The 19,826-nt window shown below is 44.1% G+C and overlaps 2 protein-coding genes across 3 annotated transcripts in view; one reads left to right on the forward strand and one right to left on the reverse strand.

Moving 5' to 3' along the window:
- Positions 1-6,309, forward strand: part of KLF8 (KLF transcription factor 8) — a 54,754-nt gene extending 48,445 nt beyond the window's left edge. For both annotated transcript variants that reach the window (XM_060756146.2, XM_060756145.2), the window contains one exon: positions 5,252-6,309. In XM_060756146.2, coding sequence (XP_060612129.2) covers positions 5,252-5,433 — 182 coding nt within the window. In that variant the 3' untranslated portion in view covers positions 5,434-6,309. The remainder of the gene's footprint in view (positions 1-5,251) is intronic.
- Positions 6,310-14,515: 8,206 nt separating this feature from the next.
- LOC132762904 (Krueppel-like factor 5) overlaps positions 14,516-19,826 on the reverse strand; it is a 31,706-nt gene continuing 26,395 nt past the window's right edge. The window contains exon 4 of the mRNA XM_060756144.2: positions 14,516-17,972. Within this exon, the coding sequence (XP_060612127.2) occupies positions 17,794-17,972 (179 nt within the window). The 3' untranslated portion in view covers positions 14,516-17,793. The remainder of the gene's footprint in view (positions 17,973-19,826) is intronic.

Below are 19,826 nucleotides of genomic sequence, written 5' to 3' on the forward strand. Positions count from 1 at the left end.
GACCCTTCTTTTCCTCCGTTGCAATTGAGTCCCTTCTTTTCCTCCTTTGTAAACAAGTTTTTTCTTTCCCTCCTTTGCAATTGAGTCCCTTCTTCCCTCCTTTGTAAACGAATCCCTTCTTTTCCTCCTTCGCAACGGAGTCCCTTCTTTCCCTCCTTTGTCCCTTCTTTTCCTCCTTTGCAATTGAATTCCTCCTTTCCCTCTTTTGTAAACAAGTCCCTTCTTTCCCTCCTTTGCAAAAGGAATCCCTTCTTTCCCTCTGCAATTGAGTTCCTCCTTTCCCTCCTTTGTAAACAAGTCCCTTCTTTCCCTCCTTTGCAAATAAATCCCTTCTTTCCCTCCTTTGCAAATATGACCCTTTTTTCCTCCTTTGCAATTGAGTCCCTTCTTTTTCCCCCTTTGTAAACAATTTTTGCTTTCCCTCCTTTGCAAATATGACCCTTCTTTCCCTCCTTTGGAACTGAGTCCCTTCTTTTCCTCCTTTGTAAACAAGTTTTTTCTTTCCCTCCTTTGGAATTGAGTTCCTTCTTTTCCTCCTTTGCAATCGAGTCCCTTCTTCCCTCCTTTGTAAACAGATCCCTTCTTTCTCCTTTGCAATTGAATCCCGTCTTTCTCACCTTTGCACATGAGTCCCTTCTTTCCCTCCTTTGCAATCGAGTCCCTTCTTTCCCTCCTTTGCAATTGAGTCCCTTCTTTCCCTCCTTTGCAATCGAGTCCCTTCTTCCCTCCTTTATAAACAAGTCCTTTCTTTCCCCCTTTGCAAATGAATCCCTTCTTTCCCTCCTTTGTAAATGTGTCCCTTCTTTCTCCTTTGCAAACGAATCCCTTCTTTTCCTCCTTTGCAACTGAGTTCCTTCTTTCCCTCTTTTGTAAACAAGTCACTTCTTTCCCTCCTTTGCAAATGAATCCCTTCTTTTCCTCTTTTGCAATTGAGTTCCCCCTTTCCCTCCTTTGTAAACAAGTCCCTTCTTCCCCTCCTTTGCAAAGGAATCCCTTCTTTCCCTCCTTTGCAATTGAGTCCCTCCTTTCCCTCCTTTGCTGTCATGGTTGAAGACAATCACAACTGCTCCCCTCCACGCTTCCTTTGCCAAGGGACTTTGGTGCCAACCCATCATCCAGCCCTTCTCCTCCTCCTCCTCCTCTTCCTCTTAGCAACCCCGTTGCCTCCTTGGGATGCTCCCCCACAGGTTTCCTAGCAACCCCCTGCATCCTCCAGGCTGGTATCCTAGCAACGCCTTCCTCCCAGGCAACCCACATGCTGGCCTTGCCCATCATCCTCTCTTGGTTAAAATATCCTTTTGCAACTCCACGGAGCCTCTTCTTGGCTCCCAAAAGTGCCAGCAGGAATCGCCAAGCAAGCTGGCAACCACTAACTGACTCTCCCCAATTTAGGAGGGGCTTTTTGCTGGTTTTCCATGTTTGTCTTTCATTGCCAAAGGGATGGGAAGTCCTTTCCAGAGGTCCCATACTGTAACTCCCAGCGGTCTGCAATATCTGATAGGAGTTGTTTGTAAGTCGGATGTTTGGAACTCAGGGATGGCCTGTTTATGTTTATGTTTATGTTTATGTTTTTATATATATATATATATATATATATATATCTGTCTCTCTCTCTCTCTGTGTATTGTCAGAAATATTAAACATTAACTAGGTGTTTTTATTACAAAAATGCGAGTCAAGCACCGAAAAGGTTAAATGGATGCAATGACTCAGGAAAAAGCTTCAATTATCCATAAGCAGGTGTGCCTGTAGTTTAGCAGCTGTCCAGTCTGAGAGAGCTCTCAGTGTGAGAAAAGCCTCTCTGTGTGAGAGAACGCCTCAGTGGGAGAATAGGTCTCAGTGATAGTAGGCCTCATTGTTTGAGATAAGCCTATTGTCTCAGCCCCGTTCTTACCTTGGAGTCATTTGTAAGTCAGATGTTTGGCTTAATGTTAAGGGGAACTCTTTATCTGTACTTTTACCTATATATATGTGTGTGTGTTTGTGTGTGTGTATATATATACACATAAGAGAGAGAGACAGAGAGATATAGGTAAAGGTTTCCCCTGACATTAAGTCTAGTTGTGTCCGATTCCGGGGTGGTGGTGCTCATCTCCATTTCTTAAGCTGAAGAGCCAGCATTATCTGTAGACACCTCCAAAGTCATGTGGCCAGCATGAGTGCCATTATCTTCCCACCAAGGCAGTACCTATTGATCTCACATTTGCATGTTTTCAAGTTGCTGGGTTGGCAGAAGCTGGGACTAACAGCGGGAGCTCACCCCACTCCCCAGATTTGAACCGCCGACCTTTCGGTCAGCAAGTTCAGCAGCTCAGCGGTTTAACCTGCTGCTCCACCAGAGGGCCCATGAGTCTCAATTACAACACTCAATAAATAGTGGGATACCTTGGCATACCACCAGGGTGTGTGTGTGTGTGTGTGTGTGTGTGTATGTATATGTATATGTATATGTATACACACACACATACATACTAGCCGTCCCCTACCACACATTGCTGTGGCGCAGTCTGTGTATGTGTTTTGTGTGTGTCTATATGTGTATATGTGTGTGTATATATTTGTGTATATGTGTTTCTGTGTGTGTATATATATATACACACACACACACATACACGCACACACACACACATGGGTGTATATATGTGTGTGTATATGTGTGTGTGTATATATATATATACACGTGTGTATATATTTGTGTATTTGTGTGTTTATATGTGTACATGCATATTGTGTATGTGTGTGTGCTTGTCTATATGCATATTTGTGTGTATATATGTATGTATGTGGATATGTATATGTATGTGTGCATGTATATGTGCATGTGTATATGTATATATGTGTGTATATGTATGTGTGTATATTTGTGTGTGTGTGCATATATATTTGTATGTGTGTATGAATGTGTGCATGTGTATATGTATATATGGTGTATTTTTGGGGTTTTTAAGTCTGTTCCACTGGCGTTTTGTGTGTGTGTGTGCGTGCATGTGTGCGTGCGTGTGTGTGTTTATGGGTGATGAACACTCGTTGGACTGTTAGGTGTATTGTGTCCAAATTTCATGTCAATTCACCCAGTGGTTTTTGTGTTATGTTAATCCCACAAACGAACATTACATTTTTATTTATATAGATAGAGAGGGTGTGTGTGTGTGTGTATGAGAGATAGATATAGTATCATAGCTTTGGAAGGGACCCCCAAAGGCCATCCAGTCCAACTCAGTTCTTAACTAGGAGTTGTTTGTAAGTCATATGTCTATAACTTGGGGACTGCCTCTAGTTTTGGAGCAGCTGCTTTGTATGGCGGATGCAGTTCATGGAAATAGACATTCCTAATCTGAAAGAGAAAAGACACATCATGAAATAATAATAATAATAATAATAATAATAATAATAATAATAATCTTTATTTATACCCCACCACCATCTCCCCGATGGGGATTTGGGGCGGCTTACACGAGGCCAAGCCCAAACAACAAATTACAGCAAAATAAAATGGAAAACATAAACAATAAACAACATCATAAGTACATAAAACATATGAATGCATAATGATATAAAATTACAGTAGACACAATCATAGTGACAATGGGCAGACTACAGGTAATCATAGAATCATAGAATCAAAGAGTTGGAAGAGACCTCATGGGCCATCCAGTCCAACCCCCTGCCAAGAAGCAGGAATATTGCATTCAAATCACCCCTAACAGATGGCCATCCAGCCTCTGTTTAAAATCTTCTAAAGAAGGAGCCTCCACCACACTCTGGGGCAGAGAGTTCCACTGCTGAACGGCTCTCACAGTCAGGAAGTTCTTCCTTGTGTTCAGATGGAATCTCCTCTCTTGTAGATTGAAGCCATTGTTCTGCGTCCTAGTCTCCAAGGAAGCAGAAAACAAGTTTTCTCCCTCCTCCCTGTGGCTTCCTCTCACATATTTATACATGGCTATCATATCTCCTCTCAACCTTCTCTTCTTCAAGCTAAACATGCTCAGCACCTTAAGCCGCTCCTCATATTTATTTATTTATTTATTTATTTATTATTTACTTTATTTGTATACCACACTCTCTCAGCCCGTAGGCGACTCAGTGCGGTTTACAGCCAGGTCAATCTACAAAGTGCACAACATTAGCATTTAAAACAGTAACTAAGGCAACAACATCAACTACATCAATATAACAATACATCAATACATCAATATAACATCAATACATCCATATAACTAATCCATCACGTCTCATCAGTAAAGTCATAATCCGATTTCCTCGTCCATTATTCCAAGTTCCAAGATCAATCAATTGATTGCACTGCTTAATTAAACGCCTGTTCAAAGAGCCAGGTCTTTACTCTTCTCCTGAACACCAGCAGGGAGGGGGCCGATCTAATGTCTGCGGGAAGGGCGTTCCACAGCCGAGGGGCCACCACTGAGAAGGCCCTGTCTCTCGTCCCCACCAGCCGTGCTTGCAAGGCTGGCGGGATCGAGAGCAGGGCCTTCCCGGACGATCTTAATGTCCTAACTGGTTCATAGGGGGTGATGCGTTCGGACAGATAGGTCGGGCCAGAACCGTTTAGGGCTTTAAAGGCTAAAGCCAGCACTTTGAATTGTGCCCGGTAGCAGACTGGCAGCTAGTGGAGCTGGCGCAACAGAGGAGTGGTGTGCTCCCTGAGTTCCGCTCCTGTTAACAACCTGGCTGCCGATCGTTGGACCATTTGTAGCTTCCGAGCAGTCTTCATAGGCAACCCCACATAGAGAGCATTGCAGTAGTCTATATGGGATGTAACCAGCGCGTGGACTACTGTGGCCAAGTCAGACTTCCCAAGGTACGGGTGCAGCTGGTGCACAAGTTTTAATTGTGCGAATGCTCCCCTGGTCACCGCCGAAACCTGGGGTTCCAAGCTCAGCGATGAGTCCAGGATCACACCCAAGCTGCGAACCTGCGTCTTCAGGGGGAGTGTAACCCCGCCCAACACAGGCTGTAACCCTATACCCTGTTCAGCCTTGCGACTGACCAGGAGTACCTCTGTCTTGCCTGGATTCAGTTTCAATTTGTTCATAGGGCTTGTTCTCCAGACCCTTGATCATTTAATCATTCCTTGATTAAAAGGAAAACTAATTAAAAAGGGGGATGGAGAGGGAGGAGGGGGAGAAGCATTCCTTCAGTCCGAATGTCCTTCTCTGGGTGGAGGAGCCGGGGGTGGGGCCCTGGGAGGAGAGCATCCCCTTGAGCATCTTCTTGTCTTTCTCTTTCCTGCCAGGAGAGAAGCCCTACAAATGCACCTGGGAGGGCTGCCCCTGGAAGTTTGCGCGCTCGGACGAACTGACTCGGCACTTCCGGAAGCACACCGGCCTCAAGCCCTTCCGCTGCTCGGACTGCGACCGCAGCTTCTCCCGCTCCGACCACCTGGCCCTGCACCGGCGGAGGCACCTCATGATGTGAATGCATGGCCAAGGCCTGCTTCCCTTTGGCACCCTTTGGACCCCTGCACGGTGCTGGCCTTTTGCTACGGAGCCCCCCTTTCCTTGCCATCCTTTGGAGCACAGGAGGGGTCACCTCAAGAGGTCCATCCCCGTGGTCGGTTTGGATGCATTTTGGCTCCGAAAAAGGGATGCTCAGCCTATGCCTCTCCTTGTGTCCGACCACGAGGTCACGTTCCCAGGAAACCGCAAAGCGCAGGGAGAAAAAACACGACTCAGTTTCGATATTACGAGCACTGGAACAAAAGTTGGAATTGTAGATTCCGCCGGAAGTTTTCTTGGATGGATTTTGGATATGCATATCCCCCCCTTTTTTTCCTCCTGAGACTTCCATGTCGTCATTGCTTTGAATTTGATGGCGAGATCAATTCCTTTTTTAAATTATGGGATTCGGAAGCATGTGTGTCTGCGTGTGTACGTTTGCATGAGAGAGAGAGAAAGGACTTTTTTAAAAACCCAGTTTGAGCCTTTAAGCGGCGGACCTGATCCCATGGCAGCCAGCCTTTCAAAGGGGAAGCAAGGAAAAAGGGGAAGACTTTTTGCGGAACGGAGGACTGTGACGACTCAATGATGTTTGAGGTGGGTTTCGGTGGGTTGGAGGAGACAAACGGATGAATGGAGCCTCGGAGGCGGATTTGTGAGTCTGTTTGTTTGTGTGCATGGATCTTCCTCTGCTGAAAGGAACAGGAAACTCGGCTTTCGGACTCGGTACCCAATGAAGATCCAAAGTACTTCCGGGAAACTATTTGCTTGACTCTTGGGGTTTTGAAGACTTTGTTTTCCCCTCTTTTTTTCTCCACTCTTTGGGGAGGTCAAATATGATTTTTTGCAAAAACTCCGCCTGTGTGTCTTGTGTCTTTTTGCAAATTCAGATCTGGGGAAAAAAAGGTTTATTTACCATTGACCAGTTCCATACTGTTAATTCTTTGCAAGATTAGTTCTGGTATTGCTTTGGATTGAGGAGGAAGTGATCAAAAGGGGAAGTGACCTGCACTTGGGTTGTTGTGAGTTTTCCGGGCCATGTTCCAGAAGCATTCTTTCCTGACGTTTCTCCCCCATCTATGGCAGGCAACCTTTGAGATTATGAGGTCTGTTGGAAACTAGACAAGTGAGGTTTATCTATCTGTGGAATGTCCAGATTGGGAGAAAGAACTCTTGTCTGTTGGAGATAGGTGTGAATGTTGCAATTGGCCACCTTGACTAGCATTAAATGAGCTTGCAGCTTCAAAGCCTGGCTTCTTCCTGCCTGGGTGAATCCTTTGTTGGGGGGTGTTAGCTTCTGGAACATGGCCATACAGCCCGGAAAACTCACAGCAACTCAGTGATTTATTTTATTTTATTTATTTGCTTTATTTTTATAACGAATTTTTCAGCCTAATTCGGCGACTCAATGCGGTTTACAATACAATTTATATAACAATAACAATTAGTTAAAACACAACATACACGACAGGCAATACAAGCAACACAACATAGTCATCAACGCCTCAGTAAAAATCAGATTCCGTTTTCATAATCCTTCTACCGTTCCTTTGTTCATTTATACCGTCTTCATGAGTTCAGTTGCATTGTTAGCCGAACGCTTGTTCATAGAGCCACGTCTTGACCTTCCTCCGGAACGCCAGCAACGAAGGGGCCTACCTGATGTCTACGGGTAGGGCATTCCATAGCCGAGGGGCCACCACCGAGAAGGCCCTGTCCCTCATCCCCACCAGCCGCGCCTGTGACTGGCGCGGCTGGCGGGACCAAGAGCAGGGCCTCCCCGGACGATCTTAACGTCCTCGTCGGTTCATAGGTGGAGATGCGTTCAGAGAGGTAAGGGGCCGGAACCGTTTAGGGCTTTATAGGCTAAAGCCAGCACCTTGAATTGTGTCCGGTAGCAAATTGGCAGCCAGTGGAGCTGGCTCAGCAGCGGAGTGGTGTGCTCCCTGAGTGCCGCTCCCGTTAGCAACCTGGTTGCTGAACGCTGGACCATCTGAAGCTTCTGGGCAGTCTTCAAGGGCAACCCTTTGGGGCTTCCAGTTGGGCGCAATTCCCATTTCTGCCAGCAGAGGACGCTGCTGGACTCTTATTAAAATGACACGTTTCATAAACCAATGTTGCATTGGTTTCGATTTTGCATTAAACTTCTAATTGTACATTATATATTACATGTAATATTACTAATAATATTGTAGTATAATGGTATTGTACAATACAGTAATATATAATACTAATATGGTGTTATGCTAATAATATATTGCAAGTACATATAATATTGATCATAATATTATAATTTAATAGTAATAATAATACAATAACTACATATTACATGTAATATTACTAATAATATTGCAGTATAATGGTATAGTACAATATAGTAATATATAATACTAATATGGTGTTATGCTAATAATATAATATATTGTAAGTACATATAATATTGATCATAATATTATAATGTAATACAATATAATACTAATAATACAATACAATAATATAATAAGTACATATTACATGTAATATTACCAATAATATTCCAGTATAGTGGTATAGTACAATGTAGTAATATATAATACTAATATTGTGCTATGCCAATAATATAATATATTGTATGTACATATAATATTGATCATAATATTATAATTTAATACAATATAATAATACAATATAATGTAATAAGTACATATTACATGTAGTATTCCTAATAATATTCCAGTATAGTGGTATAGTACAATATAGTAATTCATAATACTAATATGGTATTATGCTAATAGTATAATATATTGTAAGCACATATAATATTGCTCATACTATAATAATTTAAAAATACTAATACAATATAATGTAATAAGTACATGTTACATGTAGTATTCCTAATAATATTGCAGTATAGTGGTATAGTACAATATAGTAATATATAATACTAATATTGTGCTATGCCAATAATATAATATATTGTATGTACATATATTATTGATCATAATATTATAATTTAACACAATATAATACTAAAAATAATACAATATAATGTAATAAGTATATATTACATGTAATATTACTAATAATATTGCAGTATAGTGGTATAGTACAATATAGTAATATATAATACTAATATTGTGCTATGCTAATAATATAATATTGATCATAATATTATAATGTAATACAATATAATACTACTAATAATAAAATATAATAATATAATAATTGTCGAAGGCTTTCATGGCCGGAATCACTACCTCTGAGGATGCTTGCCATAGATGCAGGCGAAATGTCAGGAGAGAATGCCTGTAGAACATGGTCATATAGCCCAAAAAAACGTACAACAATCCAATATAATAATTATATATTACATGCAATATTATAAATAATATTGCATTATAATATTATAGAACAATATAGTAATATATAATAGTAATATTGTGCTATGCTAATTATATAGTATATTGTAAATACATATAATGTGTAAGCCACTCTGAGTCCCCTTCAGGGTGAGAGAAGGCAGGGTATAAAAATAGTAAATAATAATAATAATAACAATTATTATTATTATTACATTGAATTCTCTGGTGAATTGGATTTTTGCTGAATTTCTCTAAGGAGATCCTTCTCTTTGCAAGCATAGCAGTATCCTAGCTTTGGAACAAGCTGCATCAACAACAGTTTTAAGTTGATACAACTTGCAAGGTAATTTATAGCATTTTCCAAAACAGATTCCTGCTAAAGTGACACATGGGCCTTGTTGTATTGCATAACTCCAGCCTTCTAATCAATCACAGAACTGAAAATAGGTTCTGGAGTGTTTTGCAAAACATCCCATGTTTGGGCTGTCCTTAACTGTTACATCATTTTGTTCCCAGTTTGCTGACTTACTACATAAATAATCATATTTATTATCCAAGTTACCTTTTATTTTTAAACCCAGTCCAAAGGCAAGAGCAAATTCCCATTCAGTCTTAGTATCTTTGGGCCAGTCACACTCGCAGCCTTGGAGGGAGGTGAAGGCAAACTCTGCAGAACAGATTCTCATCTAAATCTTGGAAGCTGTTCTGCAAAGTCAAAATAAATACCTCCTCTGCCAAACTACAACTCCCAGCATCCCATAACACTGAGCCATGGCATCTCAAGCAGTGCCAAAGTTCCCAGTATTTCAATTGGAAGTGTGGGCCTGCTTTTGGCTGATGAGAAAGTCACATTAATGAGGATTGTTTTTGTTGATGTTGTTGTTGTTGTTAGCCTTCAAGGCGTTTCAGACTTAGGGTGACTAAGGCAAGCAACCCTCTCACAAGGATTTATTTTCTTCTCAGGATTTATTCAAAGGGGATTTGCCTTTGTCTCCCTCTGAGGCTGAGAGAGTGTGACCTGGTTAAAGTCACCTAGTGAGCTTCTGTCTTTCTTTCTTTCTTTCTTTCTTTCTTTCTTTCTTTCTTTCTTTCTTTCTTTCTTCCTCTCTTTCCCTCTTTCTCCCTCCCTTCCTGTCTTCTCCATTCTCTTCTTTCTTTCCTTCCTTCCCTTTCTCTCGTTTTGTTTCTTTCATTCTTTCCCTGTTTCTCCCTTCACAACATCCTTCCTCATTCCCTTTCTCCCATCCTCCTCTTCTCTTACTTCCTTTTATTTCTTTCCCACTTTTGCTCTTCCTGTCATCCTTACTCATTCCCTTTCCTCTTCTTCTCTTCCTTTTCTTCTTTTTCTTTCCCTCTTTCTCCCTTCCCGTCTTCCTCCCTCATTCACTTTCTTCCTTCCTTCTTCTCTTCCTTCCCTCCTTTTCTTCCTTCCTTCCTTCCCTCCTTCTCACTTTCTCCCTACCCCCTCCCTCCCTCCCTCCCTCCCTTCCTTCCTTCTTTTCTTCCGTTTTCCTTTTTCTTTCCCACTTTTGCCCTTCCTGCCTTCCTTCTTCATTCCCTTCCTTCCTTTTCATCTTTCTTTCATTCTTTCCTTCCTTTCCCCTTTCCATCTTCCTCCCTCATTCCCTTTCTTCCTTCCTTCATTTCTTCCATTTTCCTTTTTCTTTCTTTCCCACTTTTGCCCTTCCTGTTTTCCTTCCTCATTCCCTTCCTTCCTTCCTTTTCACCTTTCTTTCATACTTTCCTTCTTTCTCCTCATTTTCCTCATTTCCTTTCTTTCTTCCTTCTTTTCTTCCTTTTCCTTTTTATCTTCCTTTCTTTCCCACTTTTGCCTTTCCCATCTTCCTTCCTCATTCTCTTTCTTCCATCCTCCCTGTCTTTCTTTTTTCTTTCCTTTTCTCACTCTTGCCCTCCCTCCCTCCCTCCCTGCCTCCCTTTCTTTCTTTCTTTCTTTCTTTCTTTCTTTCTTTCTTTCTTTGGGGTGGGGAGCGTCCTAAGGCTGCTTTTGTAGCCAATCTTAAATAACTTAAAGGCACACAGCAAAAAAGGAACGTCTTCCAAATCTTGCTATTTCATGCCTAGCTCAGCTCTCATTCACTAGCCCTGAGCCACTGGCGCCAATACTGGGCTTTTTCAGAGCTGGATCCTCTCGGGCTGGATGTTTCTGCTTTGCCGTTGTGGGCTCCAAGAAGTACCGGTTTGGCCACTCCACCCTATGGAGGGAAAATGTTGCCCCTTTCCCCTGTATATCTGTTGTGGCGTGTTTCCAGATTGCATCCTGAGACTCACTCCGCTAAGGGAGGTCTGGCTGGAAGGCCTTTGCAAGACTTGAGCACTCGGAGGCCGTTCCTTTGCAGTTCAGCCATCAGTCAAGGTCAGCGTGAAGGCAGAGATAAAGGCAATAAGAGCAAAGTCCTGGTCCCATGTCGCTGCCTTCTTCCTTCCCATAGGAATTTTATTTATTTATTTATTTATTTGCTATACTTGTATACCGCCGTTTCTCAGCCTAGCCGGCGACTCAACGCGGTTTACAACAACTTATAACAAACAACAGTATACAGTTTAAAAACATAAAAACACAATCCACAATACATATATCAATAAACAATCCAATTCATCTCTTGACTAAAATCGCGATCCAGTTTCGTCGTCCAAATTGCCAGTCCTTCAATCATTACACTTATTGCACTGAGTTAACCGAACGCCTGCTCGAACATCCAGGTTTTTAGTCTTTTCCGGAATACCATCAATGAGGGGGCTGATCTTACCTCCATGGGGAGGGTGTTCCATAGCCGCGGGGCCACCACAGAAAAGGCCCTGTCTCTCGTCCCCGCCAGCCGCACCTGTGAAGCAGGCGGGATAGAGAGCAGGCCCCCCTCAGACGATCTTAGGGTCCTGGTGGGCTGATAGGCCGAGATACGTTCGGATAGGTAAGTTGGGCCAGAACCGTTTAGGGCTTTAAAGGCCAACGCCAGCACTTTGAATTGAGCCCGGTAGCAGATCGGCAGCCAGTGGAGCTGGTGCAGCAGAGGAGTTGTATGCTCCCTGCGCTCCGCTCAAGTTAGTATCATGGCTGCCGAGCGTTGGACTAATTGGAGCTTCCGGGCCGTCTTCAAAGGCAACCCCACGTAGAGAGCGTTGCAGTAGTCTAAACGGGATGTAACCAGAGCGTGGACTACCGTGGCCAAGTCAGACTTCCCAAGGTACGGGCGCAGTTGGCGCACGAGTTTTAACTGTGCGAATGCTCCCCTGGTCACCGCTGAAACCTGGGGTTCCAGGCTCAACTATGAGTCCAGGATCACACCCAAACTGCGAACCTGTGTCTTCAGGGGGAGTGCGACCCCATCCAACACAGGCTGTAACCCTATACCCTGTTCGGCCTTACGACTGACCAGGAGTACCAAATTCTCTGTCTGAATTTGCACCTTTGATACCCTGTTGACCCAAAAATAAGACCTAACTAAAAAATAAGTCCTAGTATGATGCTCGTCATATAAGCCCTACCCCCAAAATAAGCCTTAGATTAAGATTGTAAGATTTAGTAGTAGTATGTCCATTGCAACACACTTGATGTATGAATTGAATCATTATGAAATAATATATGATATTGACATTATTAATACTTAAAAATAGTAAATGATAATCTATGAATTTGGAGTGGTGATGATGTTCCAGAAGAAGGCATGATATTATATCATACACACACGTACATATGCACACACACACACATATGCACACACACATACACACAAATATAGTATACATGTAGATTTGAATGTGTCGTCAAAAGCTTTCATGGCTGGAATCACTGGGTTGCTGTGAGTTTTACGGGCTGTATGGCCATGTTCCAGAAGCTAACACCTCCCAACAAAGGATTCACCCAGGCAGGAAACAGCCAGGCTTTGAAGCTGCAAGCTCATTCAATGCTAATCAAGCTAGCCAATTGCAACATTCACACTTTCCTCGAGCAGACAAGAGTTCTTTCTCCTACCCTGGACATCATTCCTCAGGTATATAAACCCCTCACAACCTCTGAGGATGCCTGACATAGATGTGGGTGAAATGTCAGGAGAGAATGCTTCTGGCACCTGACCATACAGCCCAGAAAACTCACAGCAACCTACATGTAGATGTTTGTCCATGAATAAATAGATTGTTGTACATGGGAGGAAAAGTAAGACCTTGCCCTGAAAATAAGCCCTAAAATGCCAAAATTAATATAAGGCCCAGTTTTAGATTCAGGAAGAAGGCAGTGAAGGCATCTTCAGCCTAGAAAATGCCTGGCAGGTCAACGGTTAGGTTAGACCTGGGTTCGGATCCTGTTTCAGATGTGGATTTCAGGCAAGTTGCACTCTCTCAGCCTCAAAAGGAGGCGGTAGAAACCTCTTCTGAAGAAACCTGGCACTGTAAACACAACACATAACGCATGATTCTGAATGATACAAATCTTTTATTCTGTTTTATATATAAATTCCAAAAAAACAATATACACACAGAGCTCCTACTGGAACTCACAACCCGGATGTTTTGTTTGTATTTTATTTTCTCTTTTTAGTAAATAAAAAAATGGCAGAGGAGAAAGATTCCTTCTTCCAAAGACATCCTAGTCTTATATGCAATGCTCCCAACCATTACATTTAATGCCACCAAAGGAGAGTCATGGCTCTCCTTGTGAGGCGAAAAGGAACGAATCCTTTCTTTGCTTCTGGACTTCGGTATGAATCTTTGTGCTAGCTCAAGGGAAACTAACGTGTCGCTTACCTATTCCCGCTATCTGGGTAAAGGTGCTGATGCATTAAGTGTTTCCGGATACCATATATGCATATAAGTAAAGGTTTCCCCTTGACATTAAGTCTAGTCGTGTCCAACTCACGGGGGTTGTGCTCATCTCCATTTCTAAGCCAAAGAGCCGGCATTGTCCGTAGACACCTCCAAGGTCATGTGGCCAGCATGACTGCATGGAGTGCCATTACCTTCCCACCAAGGCAGTACCTATTGATTTCACATTTGCATGTTTTCGAACTGCTAGGTTGCCAGAAGCTGGGGCTAACAGCAGGAGCTCACCCCGCTCTCAAACTGCCAACCTTTTGGTCAACAGCTCAACAGCTCAGTGGTTTAACCTGCTGCACAACTGGGGGCTCCTGTGTATGCATATACATACATATAAATACATATACATTTAGATATGTATATATCTATAGGTAAAGGTAAAGATTTTTCCCTGACACTAAGTCCAGTTGTGTCGGACTCAGGGGGGTTGTGCTCATCTCCATTTCTAAGCCAAAGAGCTGGTGTTGCCTGTAGATGCCTCCAAGGTCATGTGGCCAGCATGACTACATGGAGTGCCATTATCTTCCCACCAAGGCAGTACCTATTGATTTCACGTTTGCATATTTTCAAACTGCTAGGTTGGCAGAAGCTGGGGCTAACAGCAGGAGCTCACCCCGCTCTCCAGATTCAAACTGCCAACCTTTTGGTCAGCAAGTTCAGCAGCTCAGTGGTTTAACCTGTTGCACAACTGGGGCATACATAGAAATACACACATATACATTTAGATATGTATATATCTATAGGTAACAGTAAAGGTTTTCCCCTGACATTAAGTCCAATTGTGTCTGACTCTGGAGTGTGGTGCTCCTCTCCATTTCTAAATCGAAGAGCCAGCATTGTCCATAGACACCTTCAAGTTCATGTGGCCAGCGTGACTGCATGGAGCGCTGTTGTATCTATACATCTCCTTATATGGTAACTATTAGGGGCTAAGGGGCTATATGGAACTTTCAAAGAAAGAGCCACACACCTTGACTGGCCCCATACAATACACAACAATAAATATTTTGCCCCCAAATTCTCTATAGGCTGCATATGTCACTGTTTTTTGGGACTTCTATGGGCCATATTGCCTCCCTGTATTCCTTTGCCACCAATATTACACACCAAAGTACCCGAATTGTGGTATTCTGAAAGCTCTCCATTGGGCACGACCAAGCAGAAGCATTTGGAAGCCTCAGTCTTTGGAAGGAGGAATGCTTCCCTCCTGTTCTCCTTAGAGTCCTGTTACAAAACGCCAACGTAATTCTGACTAAATTACAAAATGCACACTTCCCTCCTGCAGGTCTCCTTTCTGTGGTTCTCCCAAACACACTCGCACACATAACTACACACGGGACTCTTTATCCCTCCTGGTTTGCATATACAAAATTCTGTACAGTTCTATATACAAAGTCCCACCCTTTCAGGGTGAACCAAGAAGCCCTTGATTGTGTTCGCTGTAGCATTTTGAACAGGGAATTATGGGCAGAAGGCCACAAATGTTTGCAAAGAGTCTGTGCTTTCATTTTGGCGAAAAGAAAAGAAAGAATTGAGAAAGGTATTGAGAGAAACCCTAAATAAATTGGATCCCAATGGGATACCCTTGGAATCTGGTATTCAACAACCTTTTTGGCAAAGGAGAAAGCATTTTCTTCACACAAAGCGATATGGAAAGGAGAAATTGTGCATAGAAGTATCTTCCATACAGAAAACTGCACAGAAATCAGTTCTTTCTTTGCACAATAACTACACATTTTGCATAGAACACACCCTGAATTGCAGTCTTTGCACAATGAGAAAAACATAGTCAAAATTGCCCACTGTCAGGATCAGTATATCAGCCTGGAACTGGCTGCTTTGGTTCTCTGTCATAGAGAAGGGAGGTGGAGAAGTCACTGTTTTGTGAAGGAAATAGAAATTGCAGTTGACAGACTGTGGGCACAGTGTTTGGCCACTAGAGGGCGGATGGGAGTTGGGCTGTTATAATATAGGGTGTTCAAGTGGGAAACTTTAGAACTGTCTTTGAGGGACTGAGTAAAGAAGGAAATAAATCATTTGTCTCCGGTGTATTATTGCTGCAAGCTTGATTTCAATTCCAGGATCTTCCAGAGTCTTACTGTGACTGGCATTCTGCATCGACACCGAAATACAACACCGCCTGAGCTCTGCGAGTGCAGCATTTTTCTGAATGAAGCAGAGAGTGTTTGAGGACCAGGACATCCTTAGGGATATCAAGGTGCGTGCTTATAAAGCTATTGTTCTCCCAACCCTGCTATACGCCTGTGAGACATGGACTGTCTACAGACATCACATGCAACTCCTGGAACGATTCCATCAGCACTGCCTCCGGAAAATCCTGCAAATCTCTTGGGAAGACAGGCGGACAAATGTCAGTGTGCTGGAAGAAGCAAAGGTCGCCAGCATTGAAGTGATGGTCCTCCGCCATCAACTCCACTGGACCGGCCACGTTGTCTGGATGCCTGATCACCGTCTCTCAAAGCAGTTGCTCTACTCCGAACTCAAGAATGGAAAACAGAATGTTGGTGGGCAGGAAAAGAGATTTAAAGATGGGCTCAGAGCCAACCTTAAAAACTCTGGCATAGACACTGAACTGGGAAGCCCTGGCCCTTAAGCGCTCAAGCTGGAGGTCAGCTGTGACCAGCAGTGCTGCAGAATTTGAAGAGGCACAAAAGGAGGGTGAAAGAGAAACGTGCCAATAGGAAGGCGCGTCAAGCCAACCCCAACTGAGACCGCCTTCCACCTGGAAACCAATGCCCTCACTGCGGGAAAACATGCAGAGCAAGAACAGGGCTCCACAGTCACCTACGGACCCACCAGAATACTGATCCTGGAAGACTATCCTACTCGGCCAATGAGGGATCGCCTAAGTAATTAAGTAAGTAAGTAAGTAAGTAAAAGCATGGATATCACACTCAACCCATGCTCTTCTTACATAGAAAATGTGTATTTTTTCCTCTTAAGGGAGGGATGCAATTTGGCACAGAAAAGTAGAGGCAGAGGGAAGACTTGGCACAAAAAGGCACCATCCCTTTGATGTTCCTTCATTCGTGTATCCATCCCTTCCCAATAGATTCAGTACTTATTCTAATGGCAACAAATGGGAAATGTGATAGACATATCTCCCCCAAAACTCCAGCTGATTCATGAAGGCACTGCATTACAGATGAGCACAAGGCAATAGGTACGTAGCAAAGGGAGGCATGCCCTCAGAGTTGGGCAACCCTTTGTTTTGGGTTCTGCAGAACTAAACTGGGCAAGAAACACCCCTGGAAGGACCACCGTAAGTCGAGAAGGATTTAAGGACACAATGTACAATTATGCCAGGATGGTTTCACGTGCAAAGCTGGACATGTAGCCCTTTGTCAAAACCAAGGCCGTCAAAAAAGGGTGAGAAAAGGCACCTCCGTGCCCATCCAGTCTTCTTCCTCCCTAAAAAGTTCAAAGCAAAGAGCAAGTCCGTTTCCAATGCTCAAGTTGAAGAGGAGAGAAAGTACTATCTAGTTCAGTTGAGCCTTTAAGCTGGAGACGGTGAGAAAAGCATCCCACAAAGACATTGTTCCTTGCTTTGTTTTCAGTCCTGTTTTCACAGAGGCTTTGAAATCCACCAAAATAGGTGAGGGTTCTCAGTCCATCCCAGGGTTGTATGCTGCAGGCACAGCATTACGGTTTCTCTGCATCGCTATTTCCCTCCGTGGTTCATAGAAATAGGTGACAATCCAAAGGTAAGGCCTTCACTTGGATGTTGTTTACATGCTTCTGGCAAAACGAAGCATACGGATCTCTCTCCGCAAAAAATGCTTTGGAGGAAACCTCAAGCCAATGAGTTTTGGGAGCGTCTTCCTTTCTGCACTGATGACGTTTCATGCCAAGGCAAGGCCACCAAAGTCCTGCAGGATTAGGAAGAGCACAAGGTGATGCAGAGGTTTTCCTAGGAAGCCGAGAGAGGCAGAAATAAATAGCACGTTCCTCCAGAGTCCAGGGGAGAGATGGAAGCTTCCCACCTGTGGTTCTGTTCCTTCCTGGGAGCAATAACCCCTCTACCCAGAACGTCCTGTGGCATCAGCTGGCTGCCAGGAGTGTCGCTGCTGGGTTCCTGTGTCCAAAGCAAAGGCAAGAGGAAGAGGGAGGGAAGGAAGGAGGCCAGGAGAGGAGGAGGAGGAAGGGGTTCAGTTCTGGTGCCGCTTCATGTGGAGGGCCAGGTGGTCCGAGCGGGAGAAGCAGCGCCCGCAGGCCAGGCACTTGAAGGGCTTGGCCCCGGTGTGCTTGCGGTAATGCCGGGTGAGTTCGTCCGAGCGGGCAAAGCGCCAGTCGCAGCCCTCCCAGGTGCATTTGTAGGGCTTCTCACCTGGGCAGGAAGGGGAGAAAGACACAGGACGTCAGCATTCCCATTCCCCATTTCCCCCCAATTCCTTTGTTCAAGAGTCACCTCCACCCCCTTAACTCTAGCAGGGAGCAGGGTTATTATTATTATTATTAGTAGTAGTAGCAGTAGGAGGAAGAGTACGAGGAGTAGGAGTAGTGGAGCTCCCGGTGGCACAGTGGGTTAAACTGCTGAGCTGCTAAACTTGCTGAAGGAAACGATGCCGGTTTGAATCCAGGGAGTGGGGTGAGCTACCGCTGTTAGCCCCAGATTCTACCAACCTAGCAGTTAGAAAACGAGTCGCCCTAGGGCTGAGAGCAGCGGTTAATAAATGCAAGAAATAAATAAATAAATAAATAAATAAATAAAACAATACAGCCCCCGGTGGCACAGTGGGTTAAACCCCTGTACTGGCAGGACTGAAGACCGACAGGCTGTCAGAAAGTTCTTGCTTTGTGCTGCTTTGTTATTTTCCATGATTGTTTTGCTGTGTGGCATTTCCTTTGGGGGACAGAGAGAAAGAGAGTGGGTCATTCGGAGGTCTCTTCCCTTTCAATGCATGGGGTGGAGCCCCCAGTGGTGCAGTGGGTTAAACCCCTGTACCAGCAGGACCGAAGACCGACATGTCGCAGGTTCGAATCCGGCGAGAGCGGATGAGCTCCCTCTATCAGCTCCAGCTCCCCATACGGGGACATGAGAGAAGCCTCCCACAAGGATGATAAAACATCAAAACATCAAGGCGTCCCCTGGGCAACGTCCTTGCAGACGGCCAATTCTCTCACACCAGAAGCGACTTGCAGTTTCTCAAGTTGCTCCTGATACGACAAAAAAAAAAAAAAACCAGTTTGAAAACATGCAAAATGTGAGTAGATCAATAGATCAACATTGGGCAAAAAGAGGTGTTTTTGCTCCAAATGGTGACTTTCCAAACGGTTGATTCTGATATTCCAAGCGTCCTTTCTAGGTGATATCAGGGGGGGTTGAATTCAGGTTGCCCCATGCAGTTAATGCAGAGATCTCCTCCAAGATATTCCGCCAAGATAGCTCACCATACAACACCACCAAGTGTTGTAATGGATACTTTTTTATTTTTAAACTTTTGTGCCAGCAGACCAACAGGTTGGAGTTTAGAAACTGGGGAGAGCGCGGATGAGCTCCTTTTGTCAGCACTAGCTCCTCTGCGGGGACATGAGAGAAGCCTCCCACAAGGATTTTTTTTGTCATGTCAGGAGCAAGTCGCTTCTGGTGTGAGAGAATTGGTTGTCTGCAAGGACGTTGCCCAGGGGATGCCTGGATGATTTGATGTTTTTTTAATTATCCTTGTGGGAGGCTTCTCTCATGTCCCCACATGAGGAACTGGAGCTGATAGTGGGAGCTCATCCGGCTCTCCCCGGATTCGAACCTGCGACCTGTCGGTCTTCAGTCCTGCCGGCACAGGGATTTAACCCACTGCACCACCGGGGGCTACAAGGATGGTAAAACATCAAAACATCCCGGCGTCCCCTTAGCAACGTCCTTGCAGACGGCCAATTCGCTCACACCAGAAGCAACTTGCTCCTGACATGACAAAAAAAAAAATCCTTGTGGGAGGCTTCTCTCATGTCCCCACATGAGGAGCTGGAGCTGATAGAGGGAGCTCATCCGCCTCTCCCCGGATTCGAACCTGCGACCTGTCCTGCCGGCACAGGGGTTTAATCCACTGCGCCACCGGGGGCTACAAGGATAGTAAAACATCAAAACATCCCGGCGTCCCCTTAGCAACGTCCTTGCAGACGGCCAATTCTCTCACACCAGAAGCAACTTGCAGTTTATCCAGTTGCTCCTAACCCAAGCTTACGT

The sequence above is a fragment of the Anolis sagrei genome, chromosome 10 (assembly GCF_037176765.1).
Source record: "Anolis sagrei isolate rAnoSag1 chromosome 10, rAnoSag1.mat, whole genome shotgun sequence".
Taxonomy (NCBI): Eukaryota; Metazoa; Chordata; class Lepidosauria; order Squamata; family Dactyloidae; genus Anolis; species Anolis sagrei.